The sequence below is a fragment of the Pseudonaja textilis genome, chromosome 3 (genome assembly GCF_049901715.1).
Source record: "Pseudonaja textilis isolate UNSWEBS1 chromosome 3, rPseTex1.2, whole genome shotgun sequence".
NCBI classification, from domain to species: domain Eukaryota; kingdom Metazoa; phylum Chordata; class Lepidosauria; order Squamata; family Elapidae; genus Pseudonaja; species Pseudonaja textilis.
This window is the reverse complement of record NC_141992.1, coordinates 136106259-136125942: the sequence shown is the minus strand read 5'-3', so window position 1 is coordinate 136125942 and position 19684 is coordinate 136106259. Positions and strand designations below refer to the sequence as shown.

The window sequence follows — 19684 nt, the reverse complement described above, 5'->3', positions numbered from 1 at the left end:
CCAAATGAGGTAATCCCTTATCCCACTCCAGAAGATGGATTCTGGCAGCAGCAGTTACCAAGCTGCTAAACCAATAGAGGAAATAGGATTGGAGTTTGAATATCAGAGATAGCAATAGCACCGAGATTTATATATCACTTCACATTGCTTTACAGCCCTGTCTTAAGTGGTTTACAGGGTCAGCATATTGCCCTCAACAATCTGGGTCCTCATTTTACTGACCTGGGAAGAATGGAAGGCTGAGTCAACCTTGAGTCAGTCAGGATTGAACTCCTGGCAGTGGGCAGAGTTAGCCTGCAATACTGCATTCTAACCACTGCACCACCACAGATCCTCTGGAAGAAGTTTTAGGACCTCTAGCCATCAGCAATTCGTGATAGAGTGGATTCATTTTTATTATAGAAAATAAAAAATGTATTGCCTTTTCATTCATATGCTTAAAATGCAGATTACTTTATGATTAAGGTAACATTGACTGTGAGCAACAAATGAGTTCTGGTAATGGCTTGATCTCGTCAAGTTTTATTTTATTCCACAGCAGTGCAAGCGTGCTCACTGCGTCAAGTGTGAATTGCTATTTAAAAATAAGGTGACAGACTAGTGAAATTCAAATCTTTCTTTAGAGGCAGACTGTTCTCTGTAATGTTCTGCAGAGGTTTTCACCTGAACAAATCTATTTTAGATTAGTGTAGAAAGAGCTCATAGAAGTTTTTTTTCACAATGCTCAGAAGTCAATGTGAATGTTAGTGGAAAGCTCATCACTCAAGTTTTGCATGCAAAAATTAAGGATGGAAAGGCTTGCTTTGTGGAGTGTAATTAATTCAGTGATACACTCTTTCATCAATAACTGTCCAGGGTTAAGAGAAAATACTAAAGGAGAAGACTTTGCAGAATTTGACAAAATAATCACTGCATTCTCCAACCCCCCAGTGAATTGAAACCATAGCTAGGATTTCTGAAGAACTGGAAACGATTTAAAACCTTAAAATGTAAAAAAGGCAAATGGGATTGCTTAATCTCCAAAATCAATGACCAAATCGGTTGGTGTTTTTATATATGAACATAGCTCTTTAGTTTGGACAATTTAGCATTTTAATCAAACCTTTTGTTCCAGAAGCCACCATAAAGGCCTCCAGGGAATTCATAAACCAGAAATGAAGACAACCAGTACCAAACTATCCCTTTAAAATTTTTGTAAGCAAGGAAAAAAAATACATCAGCTATTCTTCATACTGACAAGGAATACTACCACTAGTTGCTAGTCATGAAATATAGCCAGATCTTTCCAGAAAGTTACAAGGAGCAACGGGTATTTCAAATATCTTTCCCATTTTTTGTGTTGGTAGTTTTTTTTCTCCTTGGGATTGTACACATAATGTATGTAACAGCCCCTTAGCCTGCAGGACTCGAAGAGACGCCATTTGATCTAATCCTCTTTTAATGAAATCTAGTCCTGAGTGGCCACCCTTGCATTCTACGTAGGTGGACAAGATGCAGTTCTGCAAAAGACAGGGAAGACTTCCCCTGAGCTTAGTTTGCGGCTTAATTTTTGATTCCTGAGCATCTCTGAACATGTAACAGACAAAAGAAAGAAAACCAAAACATTTTTTTCTTTGAAACTTTTTTTAAAGAAACTGCATACATCCAAGACAATTTAAATACCATGCAGTTTCAGTATGTACAAATTGAAGCTCTAGATGTAGAGATTCACTTTAGTGTTTTCTCTATTTACATTTCATCATCATTTTTCATACAGCCATAATCTGTTAAATTACAATACTGGAAGATCACAGTCTCGACTGTCACCACATTCACTCCTATACAAAGACAAAAACTATGTACATTCATTTGACGGGAAGAGGGCCTGGGAAATGTACTGGTTTCAGAATGACTTGGAGAGCAACTGGAATCCTCATTTCTAGTCCTGCAACCATTAAGTTAAACTGCCTAATCATCAAGTTGGATGTGGGGCTGACTTGCAATCCTGGATGCCTTTTGCAAGATTTACAATCATTATTCTTTCATAGAGATTAGAGTGGGAAATGGTTCCTCCAGGAGTGGAAAAAATAGATGTTTGTGAGAGCTTCATGTGAACAACAGAGGCTTAGAAAACTGAATATGCTAGGAAAAAGGCTTCCCATCTCCATTTAAATAAAATATATCCTACTCAAGCCCTGGTGAAATAAATGGGGGTAGGGCAACAACAATAGCTTTTTTTTGCCCATATCCATGGATTTTAGTGGTGAAAATAGTTAAATTTGGCATAGCAGTGGAGTATATGTTTCAGCTGACTGTATAGGCGAAACAGTTGACTATGCTTTAGAAAGACCAAGCACCATTCAGTCTTCAAAAGTAAGCCATTTTTCATCAAAGAGGTTTTAACATTGAGTGGGTGGGACCTCAGCTGATAATTTCTACTTTTTGAAAATGGATAGTTTTGCCTAATCCAACAATTTTGCTTGTATGAATGGTAAGGATTGGAATAAAATATTTTGCACACAAAAACCTGAAAATATTTGTATGCAGAAAGCAAAACAACCCTCCATTATGATAAGCTACACCATATGGTTCCATTGTATGAATCAGATATGCCCTATTTCTTGATTCCACCCATATACCTGCATAAAAAATAATAATCAAGGAGTTACTATTCCTTGTCCACATGGACAAAAATGTTTTCACTTTAATGGAAGATGAAGTAAGAGAAGGGATGGCAGTATGTGGGGGCTGAGTGGAAAGCCTAGAATCCCTACATAGTCCAAATGAACTAAGTTCAATCCCTCTTGAGTGCCATTGACCCTTATCTAACTTTGATCAGGTGCTGACCAGTAGTTGAGAAGATTCTTGTGCATGGGAATTTAGCAGTTCAATTGAACCCGCATGAGCGGTCCTGGTCGTTTACTCCTCATAGGTAAAGAGGCAGGAGACGGGAGCTACCTGGATGGTGAGCAAAGTGCAGTTAAAGTCATCTGGAAATTCAGATGTGCAGAGAGGATCAGTTCTGTAACCTATTCTCAAAAAGGAAGGGGAAAAAAAAGATTATCCATGGTGATGGGAAGAATAAGTCTTTGAACAATGAGGAGGAGCTTCACTCAAAGGTTGGTGGACTGAAAGATCTCCATTATTTCATAATGCTATGAAACTATGACAGATGAAAACTGGCTATGTTAAAATGACAGTTTTCAAGGTATGAAAAACAGCGTATCTGCCATAGATTTGCTCTGTGCAAACCAGGCAAATGAATTAACATTTTCACTATCCTTCCATGTCCAGAGTCCTAGCAATTTATCCAGCTACAAGCCCGCCTACTTCATCTGCTGACCACTAGTGGTATTATAATCTCTTTATTTTTTTATTTTTTGCATTTTTGTAATTTTAAAAAAAATCCCAATACATGTACTTTTATCTAAAAACAAAGTACTCTATTACTTCATCTCCTTTTTTCTTATACCCAGAGTAACATAACTAGACAAAACCAATCTGTGTAAGAAAAAATGGACTTCCTCAGTCTAGTTTAATCACCTATTCAGTGGAACTCTTGAGGATTGTAATGGGCACTGCAGTGACTCGGGTTTTAGTTTGGAGAAAAACCTGAATCATTGCAGTCACCCATTAAATGTGCTTCCATATATATGTTTTCTAAAAGAAAATTGATCAATCTAACCACTCTTATGGTTTAATCATAAATAGATGAAGCACACTAAAATCAACTGAATTTAAGTAGCTATCACTTTAGAGCTGGCCCACTGAAATCAATAGTACTTAAATTATTGTCTATTTCACTATAACAGGTCTCCTCTAAGTACAATCATATGTGGATCCCAGATTATAGTCTTACACCAGTGAAGGTTTGAGAATTAAAGATGCCATATCTATAGTGATTTGTTTGGATGGGCAAAAAGTTCAAGATGTCAACGTCTCTCCCTAAAAGGCATAATCAGATATATTTAATCTGAACTAGATGTAGATGTTAGTAGACATCACCAAAGTGTTTTATACAGTGGGCTCATAATTCTTTCTAATGTGCAAAGATGATCTTATTAAGAGAAGACCAATACCTTAAACATGAAATAATATATAATAAATAAAATATAAAATATGAAGATAAATAATAACAATATAACATCTCTAGCCTTTTGCCAAATGCTTTGGTTCTCCATTTAAGACTGAGCCATTCACAACAGCATATTTAGTTAATTATACCAAGAAGCACTTCGAAGAATAGAAATCCCTCCTGTTAAAAGAAGAAAACAAAAATCAACATCCAAGCATACAGCATAAAGACAACCTTAGGGTTCTCTTTAATTCGTCCCTTTTCTGTCTTGCACATTAGTGAATTGGAAAAACCTATGTAAAGCTGACAGGCCAGGCCAGGACAAGCTCGGCTATCGAACTGCTACACAGGACCATATGAAACATGAAATAAGTCAGCAGGGCAGAAGGCGGTGTGACACGTTCCACTGTAGAAAATAAGCTTGCTATATTCTTAAATCTTGAACTCTTCCAAACGTTGCAACAAAAGAATCACTTGAAGAGGAGAAATGGATGGTGAAGAATCCTTCTTGGTCCTGTAGAAATCAAGAGTATCCATCAGTCAGCCGAAGATCTTCCTGAGGGTGGTGGGGTTTGGAAAGTCAAGAAGAGATGGATCCTTTGGAGTGGGTTCTATTTCCCCAGCTCACCCCATCAAGTTCTTAAGGTGCTCCACGCAGAATGAAATGTTTGGTAGAAATGTTGTTCCAGAACAACAGTGACCATGTGTCCAGCAGAGCTTCTGTCGGTGCCAAATACCAAATTCCTTCAGAGATGAAAGAGGACTGATGTAAAAGGATCCAAAGAAAGACCACTAATGTAAATGAATGAATGGCTTGGGGACTCCATACAGCAGCATTTAAAATATAAGTGCCAACTCCAGGCATGATTCTTGCCAAGGTAGCCTCAGTTGCTGAATCTTGTGCCAACAGATTGTATGGGGAAGTTATTCCCAGGATGAGAAAACTCACGTTTCCTGCATGTTTTTATAGGTTTTAGAAAGGCAGTTCAGAAGATTTACCACTGTACGTAACAGAGAAATGAATGAATCAGCACTTATGGTTCTTTTCCATTACGTTCTCAAGGTGGCAGCATATTCAGTTCCTATGGTCTGTGAAACCTAAAAAAATGAAGACAGAAAGTCCAGACAAATGAGATAAATTACTACCAGCGTTAGCACCCATACTCAGAAGAATCAAAGTGACAAAACCAACCAACCAAAAAATAAACTTGTAGTATTTTTTTAAAAAGTGGCTTTATTTACTATAGTGCTTTAAGTTAAGGGTCTCCAAACTTGGCAACTTTTAAGACTTGTGAACTTCAACTCCTCAGCCAGCCATGTTTGCTAGGAAATTCTGGTAGTTAGTCCTCAAGACTTAAAATTGATAAATTTGGAGAGCCTTACTTGAAGTAAAATATGTGACAATGTACTTGCCTCAGAAAATGCCAGACAATGATGAAACTATCAGCTCTAAGATAGGGTTGACTCCCAGTAATTACTTATTCAGCAAGCTACATAGAGGACATGAGAGAACCGACAGCATCGCTGTAAATATCACACACAAAATAGTGTTTCCCAACCTGACACACTCTACATAACTTGAAGCTGTAGCTTCCATAACTCCAAGACAGCAGACCCAACATAACTGATGGCTGCCAAGCTCTAAGAGACCCTTGAATTGGAAGGCAAGACTACTATGAACTTACGGTAAAGGGATTCAGTGGGTTATTTTTGTCAGGTGAAAAAAAAAAACCCTGAGGGCTCAGATGAGAAACAAGAAAAAGGCTAGAAAAAGGAAACTCAGGAAAGCAGTATGATGTGAAACTGTTGTGAAGAAAAGGTAAATAGGAAGCATTCCTCTTTTGAAAGTATAATTTACACCCCACTTTTAGTTACATGTCTCTGGATTGCTTCACATAATAGATTTTTCAGAGTGAGATTCTTTTGACTCCAGGTTGTAACATACCAACAGAAAAACTCCCCCCCATCCTTATTAGGAATCCATGCCTTTGTCCTCATGGAGAAATACAAGGTTTTTATTTATGTTTGTTAAGAGTAGTACAAAAGCAAAATTCAGCAGTGGCATCTCTGAGGCATTCTGACAATCGCTGGAAATTGAAATCATGGATTCCTTCAAGAATTTAACTATGTTTCTTCCCTGCATATAAAACATCAAGTAGAACCCTAGGAGATCATTCAAAATGTTAAGTTAATATCAGTTAATGATAATATCAAATATTATTGAGCAATAATAATGTTGAAATAGGGCTGATTGCCCAAGTTCAAGTCTACCCTCAGCCACGACAACACCCTGGTGATTCTGAGTCTGGACAACACCCTGGTGATTCTGAGTCTGTCTGTATCGGCATCTCTCAGCTTTTCTCAGAGGTTGTTGCAATGGGAATAAAATTGGAGGAAAAAGGGCTACCTATGCTGCTTTGAGCAGGAGAACAATCTAACAAATAAGATAAATAAATAAGATATAGGAATAGCCTCAAGCTTGGGTGGTTTTAAAGAACTTTTGTTTAAAAGAATATTATCTTACCTTGTTAAATGCCTGCTTAATTCATGAACTTCCATTTCAGTGCTCTTAAATTCATTTAGCTCTTTGCGAATTGCTGCCTGCGTGTAACAAAAAGAATAAGCGATTAGCCCAACCAAAAAGAAAAAGGTGAGTAAACTGGATGAGGAACAGCCAAACTTTGCTACTAAGGTGAGGTTGTGGAAGACAGGTGTCACTCTTCCACAGGGAAACCACAAGAGCATTTCAAATGGAAGAGACGCCCATCACACTCCTATGCATGTCAATAAATGAGGAAATGTTATAGTAAGAATAAAAGGCTTCTGTGGAAGCACCCAGAATAATTATGCAAGTGCATGTTAACAAAAATAACTAAAAATAAAATAAAAAACCCTGGAACTAAAAATAACAGAAAAATTGATAAAAAGGGAGGAGCGGGAAAAAAAACCACCACACAATTCTGGCTCCTCTTGGGTAGGACTTGTGAGGAACTTTCAGCTGGCAAGGATGATGCTGTAGTCACTACCACAGAAAATAAATGTAATTATATCTCCTGGTTACTGGTTCCCTCCAAAAATATCCGAGATGTTTCTTCAGCCTCCTGGCTGTTTCTGAGGCTTGTCCTACTTACTTTGTCAGCAGCTGTTAGCCTTGTCCATGGTTTATCTGCTCGTCTGTCGTAGTCCTGAGCATCTGCCACTTCTACGTAATCACTAAAACGGATGAGAATTTTCCTCTCTCTCAACTCTTCCACTGTAGGCCTTTGACTTAGCTGTGGGAAGAGCAAAATGGGAAAAGAATATCCAAAATGTCCTCCTTTCCAGAAGTCGTTTCCAAATGTCTTAAACAACAGAGCTATAATGGAAAGGCTGCTTTATTTTCAAGTTAATTTTACCGGTAGCCCTCGACTGAGCCCAAAATTTCTGTTGCTAAATGAGACAGTTGTTAATTGAGTTGGGCCTCATTTTATGACCTTTTTGCTACAGTTAAGTGCATTGCCGTTAAATAAATCATGCGGTCGTTAAGCAAATCTGGCTCTTCTCCCCCCCCCCGCCCCTGATTGACTTTGCTTGTCAGAAGCTGGGTGGGAAGGTTACGAATGGTGGTCACATGACCCCCAGGAAAATGCAACTGTCATAAATACATGACAGTTGCCAAGTGTTTGAATTTAGATCATGTGACCATGGGGATGCTGCAATGGGCATAAGGGTAAAACCAGTCTCAAAAGTCACTTTTTCCAGTGCTGTTGCAAAATTCGTATCGTCACTAAACAAATGGTTGTAAGTCAAGGACCACCTGTATTGCCTAGGAACTATTACCTGCTGCTTAATTATTAGACAAAACTGTATCATGCAAAGAGGGATCAAGAAGAAGCAACCTCAAATAAGGGTGTGTGTGAGCCCCAGGATCACATTTAGCCTGATTTAAAAACCCTTTAAAATAATCTACATTTTTACTCCCTTCTTTTCTGAGGAAAACTTCCCCCTCATTTCTTCCCTCTTTTAGACTTATCCAGATTCTCTTCCTCTTCTTGTTCCCTGTTTCTCCAACAGAGTATCAAAAGAGGCAGGTCCTTTCAGCGGGAATGTTTTTTTTGTCTGTGTTATCAATCCAAAAGCTAGTCATCTTTCCTTTTTTATCTGCTGATGAAAAGGCAATACAGATTGGAAAACCAAATGGAAGACAATGAAGCTATCCAGACCTTCTGTTGGTCTGCAAGGGATGGTTTTGAAGAAGAAAGAAAAATCAATGATAAATATATAGCACAGTATCCTCCATGGTCACTGTGACACGGCAGTTAAAACTTGCATGGAGAAGCCCTTTTGATTGGCTCAGTTAAGGGAGTCAGGTTTTAAACAGTCTTTAGAGGTACCCTTCTAAATGTGGAAAGGGACAGCAAAGGAAAATCAGAATAAAGAATGCAGGTGCAACCTCAGGATATTGGATACTCCATGAGCAACAGAGGAAATCTCTGGAGGAATGAAGAAAGACAATTTGTTTCAAACACTGTAATGAGATGTAATCAGAAACACTGGTATTGAATACAGGTGGTAGGAGAATTGTAAATGAGATGAGACAGCCTTCCTATGAAAAGCATAATGTCCCCACAGGCGGCAGAAAAACAGCTCATGTTTGCAGTCTTATTTATTTATTAAATTTGTCTACCGCCCATCTCACCCTAAGCGAGTCTTATAACCAGACTCACCAGCCTTACAATTCCAGTAATGTTAGGGGCTCAAAGTAAAATATGCCAAGAGAAGGAGGAACGCACATTGGGTTAGAGGGGAGATACAGAACGACCTCTGCCTCAAATGGATCTACTGCTACTGATGACAAATTAAGACAGCTGTCTGGAAATGCTGGCATGAATTGGGCTGATTGTGCACTACTGTGACTTCCAACCTTGAGCATCCTTCAGCATAGCTGATTTAGAGAGCGAAGAGTGACCTTGTTGGAGAAAGAGGAGGTCTGTTGCCAAAGCATTGAGGAAAGAAACATTGCCTAAGTCCAAACAATGGAACGCAAACATGTTTCAGACCTCTCTAATCCACATAGTTAGTATTAAAAGGGAAGACGATAAACTATAATCAGATTGGCAAGATGCTCTTACTGCAGCCAATCTTAATCAAAAAATAGTTCACATCTTAAAATGGTTGGTTTCTTGGTTTTTTGGACTGATCTACAACTCGGGGCTTAACAGGTTTAGATCTATTTGTCTTTCAGCAACTCAAGATCAGTAGGCTTAGTGATGAAGTAGTTGACTTTCTATGCCCATTGAGAAATCACAATCTGAAGCTACTTGTTATCAAAAAGGAGTTTTCAAATTAAAAATGTTTTCCAGCTAAAAGGTAGATCCCTCTTAGGCAGGGATTTCAAACTGGTGGCCCGCAGGCCAGATGCATCATGCACAGGCCACGCCCACCCCAGCTCTGCAAAGGGGAAAAACACTGCGAAACGTCACATGAAAGCAATGTGACATGGCAAGTTTGACACCCGTGTTCTAGAATGTCTTGACAGAAGTTTACATGGAAGAGAAGCACAAAACTATGGACTGCTTATTTATATGCTCAGATTGACATGCTCTTTCTCTCTTTCACTCTCTCACACACACATGCACGCACATACTGGTACACACATTGCCAAGAAAATGTTGAGTTTGACACCCCCAAAGGAAATCTAACCTTTTTGGAAAACACACATAAAAAAGCACAGGAAAATTTGTTGTAGACTCACTTGTTATAAAGAGGTATCCTTCTCATAGTGTTGACTAACTTTGAACTGTCTGCATCAAAGTCTACATTTATATGATTGTTGTTGCCACTATGGTAACGAACAAATGATTATTTTCTGCTCTGTTCCTAAGCTGAATAAGTAAAACAAAAAATGCCCCGGAAGTCCTTTTTAAATATCAAAGATAAGACTATAAGCACAAAATATGCAAAGGTAAATTGGATTTGTGCTATCTTTGTTCATGTTAAAATGCCATTCTTTCCCTACTTTTGATATACACTAAGGATTATATGTTAAGGATTCTGAGGCTATTATCGAATGTCAAGACTTCTGAGAGTTTATCATTGAATGCTATTTAAATGAAGCAAGGTTTTTAAGACCACTATAGCCTACTAAAAAATAGACTTAGGCTATAGGATTGCAGAAGGAGGAGGAGGAGGAGGAGGAAAGGAAGAGGAAGTAAAGGAAGAAGAAGAAGGAGGAGGAGGAAGAGGAAGAAAAAAACCTTGCATGGTCATCTAATTTACTAAATATTATGGGTGCCAGAAAAGTATGCATTTGGAAAATAAAAGAAAGATACCAGTAATACTTAAACACCACAACACAAGCTAGGTCACTTCCACGAAAGTAATGACCAATGAATTCAGACAGCCACCTGTTTGGTGTACTGACTATTTGAAATATCTTTCATTGCACAGCATTGATTAGGGGGACAAAGCTCTAACCAATAATCTGGAATATTCCAACATGCGTTGAACTGAATACATGTAGTCCTTGATTTACGAACCTCAATGAAGTCCATTTTTTGTTGCTTAAATGAAACATTTGTGAAGTGAACTTTGCCCCATTTTATGTCCTTTCTGCCACAGATATTAAGTGAGTCACCGCAGCTGTTAAATTAGTAACATGGTTGTTAAGTGAATCCGGCTTCCCCATTGACTTTGCTTGTCAGAGGGTCGCCAAAGGGAATCACATGACCCCAGAACATAGCAACTGAACCGGTTGCCAAGCATCTGAATTTTGATCACGTGACTGTGGGGATACTGAAACTTAAGTGTGAAAAATGGTCATAAGTCTTCTCATCCATTTTGGATGAAATTTTACTGGAGATTTAGATTGCATCTTGGATTACTCACTGTCCAACCATTGATTCTTTCTTCCATTAAAACGTGTATTTAAAAGACAGAGTTAGCTCCATGATGCTTTTTAAAGAAGATCCCTCAGAATACCATCTCCCAGAATATCTCCAACCACAGCTCAGAACTGGATCATATAATCCAGGGAAAATATACATCTGCTTTAAAGAGCTGAAGACAGGAACTTTCTTATGTTCTTACCCCTATCTAATAAGACGTGCCTTTTTGGAATGAGCTGCAAAGTGCTGCAAAACCTTATTTATAATTCCAATTAAAACGGCACAAATATGTGCAACCATGAGTCAATTTTGTAGTTTGTATAGTTTTCATATATCAAAATGTTTTCTGTTCTTTTTCATTAAATATACAGATATGTATGTGAATATGCATGTTTGTATGTTTGTGTGTGTGTGTGTGTGTGTGTGTGTGTGTATTCCAAAAATGAACCATCTTCTCAAATGGTTTATTTCCATTCAATTTCAATGTCCCAAATCATCAGCCTTCCTTTCCTTACAGACTTATTCTTCAATTTCAATCAAACGTTTATTGTCAGTGCATAACATGTGTACAACAAAATTGAAAATTTATTATGTGATCAGCAAAGAATTTGATTAAAAACTAAAGTTAGGCTAATATTGAGTGCTTTTATTTTCGAAAAATATTCACTAGCTTTCTCTTATTCATGGTTTTTACTATCTAAGAAATAGCAAAGATCATGTGTTATCCTCAATGGTGGAATTCAACTTTTTTTACTACTGGTTCTGTGGGCATGACTTGGTGGGCATAGCAGGGGAAGGATACTGTAAAATCTCCAGTCAGAGGTGGTATTTGCTGGTCTCTGAACTACTCAAAATTTCCACTACCCGTTCTCCAGAACTGGTCAGAACCTGCTGAATGCCACCTCTGCTTATCCTGGGATTTAAGCACACGTCCTGTATGCCTATTAAAAGGAAACAATTTTAGGGGACACGTCATTGCCTGAACAAGGCAGGATTGTTTCCTTGGAGATTGATTTACTGAGCCCAGTGTGTAATTTGCAATCTCGAGTGTTTGAAAACCTTTCCTCAATTTTTGTAGCTACAAGCAGTTTACTGAATTCCTCATGGCTTTGGGTGTACATGACTCCTTCCTCTGCTGGTTTCTCTTTCCACATTTAGGACTTCAAAGCTATTATCAAGAGAAAATGCCTCAAGGATTCCTTACCAAGAATAAAGTGTTTGGAAAATATACTTTTCAGGAAACAAACACATGAAAGATGAATATGATAAAGAATATCCACTTCAAAGCGTCAAGTTGATCACAAAGGACAAAACAAAGGAATTTCTTACCTTGCGGGTTAATCTTCTCTTGATCTCTCGTTTTTCTTCCTGTTCCTCTTGTTCATTCCGTGCTAGAAAAGATTGACAAAATTCTAAATTTTCATGCATTAAAAAGAAAAAATGCTGAAGGATGATTAGTGCTCCTTGCTCATTTGGATATACATTTCTCTGTGTCTTAAAAATACTCAAATTCTTTAGTCTCTAATTGGGGGCCACCCAGAGTTGGTCATAAGATGGGCGGCTATAGAAATGATTTAAATAAATACATAAATAAATAGTTATATGTTAGCGTGCATTTGACTTATTAACATGACTTTGAGACGGCAATCGTGTACAATGCCAAGATATTGTCAATCTCTACACTTCGAGATTTAGATAAAAGTATAGAATAATTGTGACAGGGCAAAGCTTTGCTGGCTGAGGAACTCTGGAGCTGAAGTCCACAAGTCTTAAAGAGGCCAAGGTTGGAGACCCCTGACTTAGATGGTTACTGTTTGGTTACAGATTGTTGTAGCCAAATAACTACTGAAAGATTGCAGCAGGCTTGGATAGTGGGATTCAAAAAAATTGACGACCAGTTCTGTGGGCGTGGCTTGGTGGGCGTGGCAGGGGCAGGATACTGTAAAATCTCCAGTCAGAGTTGGGATTTGCCAGTCCTCCGAACTACTCAAAATTTCCACTACTGGTTCTCCAGAACTGGTCAGAACCTGCTGAATGCCACCTCTGATAGTGATCAAGCTTTGAAAAGGAGCTGCAAAGAACCACGTATTTGTTCCCCAAAGTGTTTTTCCAAAAGGCAACTGGGCTTTATTGGGTATTTTGTTTCCACTTTAAAATATTTTGCTTCTCACCCAAGAAGCTTCTTCAGTTTTGAACTGAAAAAACCACAACAACCCTGAAGAAGCTTCTTGGATGAGAAGCAAAACGTTTTCAAGGGGTAAAAAAAACCCAAGAAAGTCCAGTGGCCTTTTGAAAAAAGCACCTTTGGGACAACTATGACCTGGATGATTGAGAATCTCCCCAGACCAGAGTTCCCCAATGTTTCTGGCTTTGGTGAAAGGGGAGGGGATGGTTCATGCGAATGGAGCATGTGTGCACACACTCGCCCATTACTCACAGAAATGAGGATGTGCATGCATGCTTTCACCAGCCATTTTCCACAGCCTAGTTGCAAGCCCCTCACGGCCCATAGGCTGGGGACCTCTGCCACAGGGTCATGTACGTGAGAAGGGTGGCTATATAAATTGAAATTAATAATAATCATAATAATTGTAACTAGCTAAGACATGTAAAGATGCATCTTTGATATCACTGTTTGTAATCTCTATTACAAACAAATATTTTTTGTAGGTTTGAAATTTGTCTCAAGAGGACAATTTATTAGTTTTATTTATTTCAGTTTGAACACTGCCTAATTCCAACTGACTCTGTTCACAACAGAGACATAAAAAAAAAACCCACCCCAATACAACCCCAAACAAGATTGTTCTGGGCACAATATACATCAAGAAAACGAAAATAATAGATACACCCAGCAAAGGACCACACCAGTCATGACCTGGGAGAACAGCCATATTTTCAAGGCTTTTGGGAATGCCAACAAGTTTGGAGCCACATGGATCTTAGAGGTGATCTCATTCCACAGGCAGGATCTGTGAGAGAGAAGTCACGCTTCCTGGATCCTGATAGATGACATTGTTCAATTGAAGGGACCTGGAGCACCCCAACTTTGCCCACACATTCTAGCCAGGCAGTAACCACAGGAGAGAGGTAGTCAGTCAAATAACTGACCTTACACATATAGGGCTTTGGAGGTAATGATAAGTATCTTGATATGCACCCAGAAGTGGCAACCTGTACAGCTTGCAGAGCAGAGGTGTCACATAGACATACTGAGGGATGCCCATCCTTGCTCCTGCCTTTGGGTTCTGGACCCAAAGATTTTGAGTGGTTTTCAAAGTCAGCTCCACAGAGAACACTTTGTGAAGGCCTTGAGGAGGCAGCAAGGGTGCATGTGTCTATCTGAAGGGCCTCCTGATTCCAGCTTGTGATTGTCAAAAGATCATTTATAAGACTGATCACAGTGGAGTGAAAGCAGCTATATAGTTGGCTTGCTTCTCAAAGCACGCCTGCTGAGACTCATTCTTACTAGCATTCAGTTATTAATTGCATCAAAATGCCAGTCTTTTTGCTGGAATTTATGTTCACGTTGCTTTGCTTAAGATTAATGTCCTACAGCAAGAGGAGTGTAATTAAGCTATTTTCTCTCTTTAATTATTTATGGCTAAGTGTCATAAGCTATTTTCAAGTCAAATATATTTATGCCAGTATGGTTTTTGCTGAGGATGAGATATCATTAATTCAGGTTGTACAGCAAAACTCTAGTATAAAGGGGCAGGGGGGAATAAATAAATGAAAATATAGTTACATATTTCTGCAAGAATGACTTGCATACTACTTTTAGATATTTGGCCAAGGCTTTATCTAGGATTAGCTCCATTTTATCTAGGATTAGCTCCATTGTATTGGACTGGATTGTTTTTCAACAGGCATAGATTAGATTATATTTTGGGGGGTTGAAATCTATACACAGTATCTTAGATGTAAACATACTGAGGTCAGTGGGGAATATTCTGAATAAATCTGTATAGGACATTTTGGTAAAAGAAAAAGAGAAAACGCCGATCCTTTATTGGAATATCCTCAGTATGTTCTCATTTCAACTTTAGGCTAAACCACCAAAACATAAATATGTCTTCACAAGCAATCTCTTTTGGATAATCATAACCGTGCAAGAGCATAATGTATGCCTGGCTCAGGCAGGTAAGAATGGAAGAATGGAAACTCTGTCCTGCATGGGTCCCCTAGACTAAGCAGGGGTCTCCAACCTTGGCAACTTTAAGACTTGTGGACTTCAACTCCCAGAATTCCTCAGCCAGCCTTGTCTTAAAGTTTTCAAGGTTGAAGACCCCTGCCCTAGAGCAGGGGTTCTCAGCCTTTTCTTCACCATGGCCCCCCCTTTAAATATTTTTGTGGCCATGGACCCCCAAGACTTAAATCAATATTTAAATCATAACATTTCTCCAAGCCTTCACAGAGGGCCTGTGAAAACATCGCGCGCACACCCCTCCACAGCTCTACAGACCATAGGTTGAGAACTACTGCTCTAGAGCAATGTTTTTCAACTTTGGAAACTATGAGATGTGTGGACTCCCATTTCCAGAATTCCCCAGCCGGCATTCTGGGAGTTGAAGTCCACACATTTTAAAAGATGGCAAGGTTGAAAAATACTGTACTACCCTGGGGCATACTTATATTGTATGATTTTTCTTGACTCACTACCTGACTCTGTTGTTACATCCTCAACCCCCCAAAAACTTTAACCTTAAACTGTCTACCGTGGACCTCACTCCTTTCCTAAGAGGTCTGTAATGGGGTGTGTATAAGTGCACAGGTGTGGCTACCATCCTTATCCTACTGTTTTATCCATTTATTCATCCTCAGTTATTATGTATATACTTATACCAGTTTATACTTATATGTTTACACGTTATGTTCATACTTATACTTGTTTTCTCATACATGCTTGACAAACTAAACTAAATAAAAAATAAATAATATACATTTAAGTTTGAAGCTACTTACGTTTGAGAATATTCCTCTGCTCTAATTCTTCAGCAGTCGGTCTCTGGCTCAGCCGCCTGTAGAAAAAGCTCAATTTTAATTTTTTCACCATATCAGAACCTCCTCCAGCCTTCAATATTTGCCAGAGTCACTCTTCAAACAGAAAATGCGAGAGCTCAGGAAATGATATTGTTCCTATGTAGATACGGATATTATTGAGCAAAACATAACATTTGTATTTCCCTTTACTGCCAACCGAGGGGAAACCAAATGGGTTGTGTCATATTAGGCATTACCCCTTCAGGCTAACCAGTGGAGAATTAGATAAGGAAGATTTCTTTTACTTAATTTCCTTCCTTCTGTGCTAGCTTCCTGACTGTCATGAATGTGACATCAGTTCTGTGGGGGGTTTTTTTGGTATGTGATCCTCCAAATTATAGAGAGATCAAAGCAATCCAGAAAAACTATCAGGCATGGTAATTTAGGACTTATTCTATGTTTCTCAAATCAGGCTTTCCATCTAAAAACCTGTCTTTAGAGTCCGGAATAAGATTTGGAGGGAGGATAGAAGATGAAATGAGATGATCTCCAGCCAACATGAAGATCATCAGATTATGGGTGGCTGCCTTAAAGTAAACATAGAAAGCTGTGTTTCTGTGTGAGCAGTTTTGGTCATCTTGTGCAAGGATTTCAACCTGCCAGTTCAACATAGACTTTTCAATCTATTAAACCAAAATCAAAATGTTCAAAATCGGACAAGTCTTCTTAATAGCTGGGAATATATTGTGAATAGAATCTCATCTGATTGTTTTTGGTTTCCTAGCTCAGAAATATGAAGTGTAGTGATTAAGTTGCTGACTACGAATTGGGAAATCCAAGTTCAAGTCCACCCTTAGCGATGGAAATTCTCAATCTTCTCAATTCTTTCTCAATCCAACCTCTCTCACAGGACTGTTGCCTATTGGAGGAAAAAGTGCTCATTGTGCCATCTTGAGCTTCTGGTGCATAGCGGGGCGGGGGATATAAATCTAACAAATAAACACAACAAATCATCAAACAGGCTTCTGACAATGGGAACAGTTTACAGTAGAGAGTAGTTGAAAAAGATCCCAAGAGGTATTACTGTACCATGAGCACAGGAGAACCAAGGTCAATAGCCAATTTCTCGGCATGCATTTTTTATCTCTCCTGGATGCATTTGCATCAAATTTTTAACCAGGTTACTTGACTGAACTTATTTTCTGAATTTGCCCAATACGGGCAGTTTTCAACTTATAACCATTTGTTTAGTGATCATTCAACGTTTCAATGGCACCGAAAAAAGTGACCTACAACCTGTCTTCGCACTTAACAACTGTTGCAGCATCTTCTGTGTCACGTGATTTGAATGCTTGGCGATTGGCATGCATTTAGAACAGATGCAGATTCCTGAGGTCACATGATTGCTATTTCTGACCTTCCCAGCTGGGGTCTGACAAGCAAAGTCAATGGGGAAAGTTGGATTTGCTTAACAACTGCATGATTTCCTTAACAACAGCGATTTGCTTAACTACCATGGCAAAAAGTTCATAAAAGCAGGTGTGACACAGCTAACAGCTTAGCAATGGAAATTCTGGTTTCAACTGTGGTCTTAAGTCAAATAATACTGTATACTGAACAATACACTAACTAAAGAGGCTGGGTTTGCATCACAGGTAAGTAAATAAATTAAAACACAAAAATAAAACAATTAACAATAATAATAAAAGCCAAGGCTAAAACTAACACGATTCACCAATTGTGCAAACACACATACAAATTCTTCCTTCAACTATATAATATGAACACTACTGCAGTGTTCTTTTATACATCTTTTTCTTTTTTCTTAAACTAGAACTCAGTACTCTACAATATTCCAATAAGGCCCATATTTACAACTATTAGATAACTACTGTGTTTTAAATTCAGGCCTCATTCATTTTAATAATCAGAATAAATTGATCCCAGGCTTGGCAATTGGTCAGAGATTGCAATGTTATTATGTCATCCGACAGTTTTCCTGTTTGTGATAACAATTCCTTGTTTTTTTTACTGATCTAATTTTTATCCACTCTACTGGGTGGATCAGTGGTTAAGATTCTGAGCTTGTTGGCTGGAAACCTGGCAGCCTGGGTTTGAAAAGAGCTCCTGTCCAGGGGTGGGATTCAATCGGTGTTACAACCGGTTCGGCGACTATGTTTTGCGTGCGCGTGTAAAAAACACATTAGCTGTGCCAACTGCACAGCTGAAAAGCACTGCGCATGGGCGCACAGCATTTGAAAAGCTTCTTTTTTCCTGCTTTTTCAACCTCAGCTGTGCCACGCAAAGCAGCTGAGGTTGAAAAAGCAGGAAATAAAGGGCAGGTAAGAGCCCAGGCGGGCAGGTGGGCCAAACAGCAGTGGACACAGAACTGGTTTGGTGTCTGCTACGCTTCAGAGCTACCAGTTCTATAGAACCGGGCAGAACTGGTATCATCCCACCCTTGCTCCTGTCCTCACCCCAGCTCCTGCCAACCTAGCAGTCTGAAAACATGCAAATGTGAGTAGATAAATAGGTATAACTTTGGTGGGAAGGTGCACTCCATGACATCATGCTGGCCCCATGGCTGCGGAAATGTCTTCGGACAGTGTTGGTTCAATGGCCTTGAAACAGAGATGAGCACCACCTCCTATAGATGTCAACGACTAGCAGACTTAAACCTGCAGGGACTCCTTTAGCCTTTTTTTAAAAAAAACCTCTCTACTAATGCTTTCTTCTGGCCTTAAAGCAATAGAAAACATTCTTCAAAAACATCTAGATCAGTTTTCTTATGAAAATGGAGAGTCCTAGTGGAAAGGAAATGGGTATGATTATTGTCCAAGGAGTTGTATGTTCAAAATGTCATTGTTCCTCTGGAATGAATGCAGTTAATTTAATCAACCAACTGTTTTAAGGTTTCAGGGACTTTCTTTAGAACGTTGCATTTCTAGGGCAAAATTATTAAAATTGCAGTGACACTTCTCATTTCAACCTTCTCAGAAGGCCATCATTTTTAAGTTTTTCTTGACTCTGTTAAGAACTCTAGTGCGTATTTATCTTCTGATATCTTTACCTAGCTCAGTTAGCTTAGTATGCCAACTCTAATTCTCTATGAAAAAACTTTGAATGAATGATTGCAATATATTAAAGAAGAGTTCGAGGTTCTCTGGAACAGGGGTCGCCAACCTTAGGGACCACCAAACTCATAATTTTAGATCCGAGGGACCACTAACTGGTTCTGTGGGCATGGCCTAATTTGTGGGTGTGGCTTGGTGGTCATGTGACTGGCTGGGCATGGCTTGCATGTAAAGATTATAAATATTTATATAAATATTGATTTTTTTCTAAAAAAGAACAACTTTTATTCAAAATCAGGCAAAGCAGGCAGATTGAGTTGCTCACAGAATCACAGATTCATTCAGAAATCTATCTATTTGCTCAGTCTGTCACATAAAATTTGCTTGCAAGCAAACTCATAAAATTTGCTAGCAAGCAAACTCACAAAAATTAACTCACAACACACCATGCATGTAAATATTGAATTTTTTATTTTAAAAAAGAGCAACTTTTACCCAAAATCAGGCAAAGCAGGCAGATTGAGTTGCTCACAGAATCATTCAGTGATCTATCTATCTGCCATTGGCTAGCTCAGCCTCTCAAATTTGCTTGCTGTGAGCCTGCACTGAATTTGCTTGCAAGCAAACCTTCAGTCCTAAGGGAGGTTCGGCTGTCCTGAGCCAAAGATCTAAAGACTAGCTAGAAAGCAAGAAATCCAACCATTTCC

The 19684-nt window shown here is 38.8% G+C and overlaps 1 protein-coding gene across 5 annotated transcripts in view; it reads right to left on the bottom strand.

The window, feature by feature from the left end:
- Positions 1 to 506: 506 nt before the first annotated feature.
- PHACTR1 (phosphatase and actin regulator 1) overlaps positions 507 to 19684 on the bottom strand; it is a 259159-nt gene continuing 239981 nt past the window's right edge. For all 5 annotated transcript variants that reach the window (XM_087930868.1, XM_087930869.1, XM_026699598.2 and 2 more), the window contains 5 exons: positions 15886 to 15941; positions 12250 to 12311; positions 7186 to 7326; positions 6579 to 6655; positions 507 to 5152 (listed from right to left, as the gene is read on the bottom strand). In XM_087930868.1, the coding sequence (XP_087786994.1) occupies positions 5137 to 5152; positions 6579 to 6655; positions 7186 to 7326; positions 12250 to 12311; positions 15886 to 15941 (352 nt within the window). In that variant the 3' untranslated portion in view covers positions 507 to 5136. The remainder of the gene's footprint in view (positions 5153 to 6578; positions 6656 to 7185; positions 7327 to 12249; positions 12312 to 15885; positions 15942 to 19684) is intronic.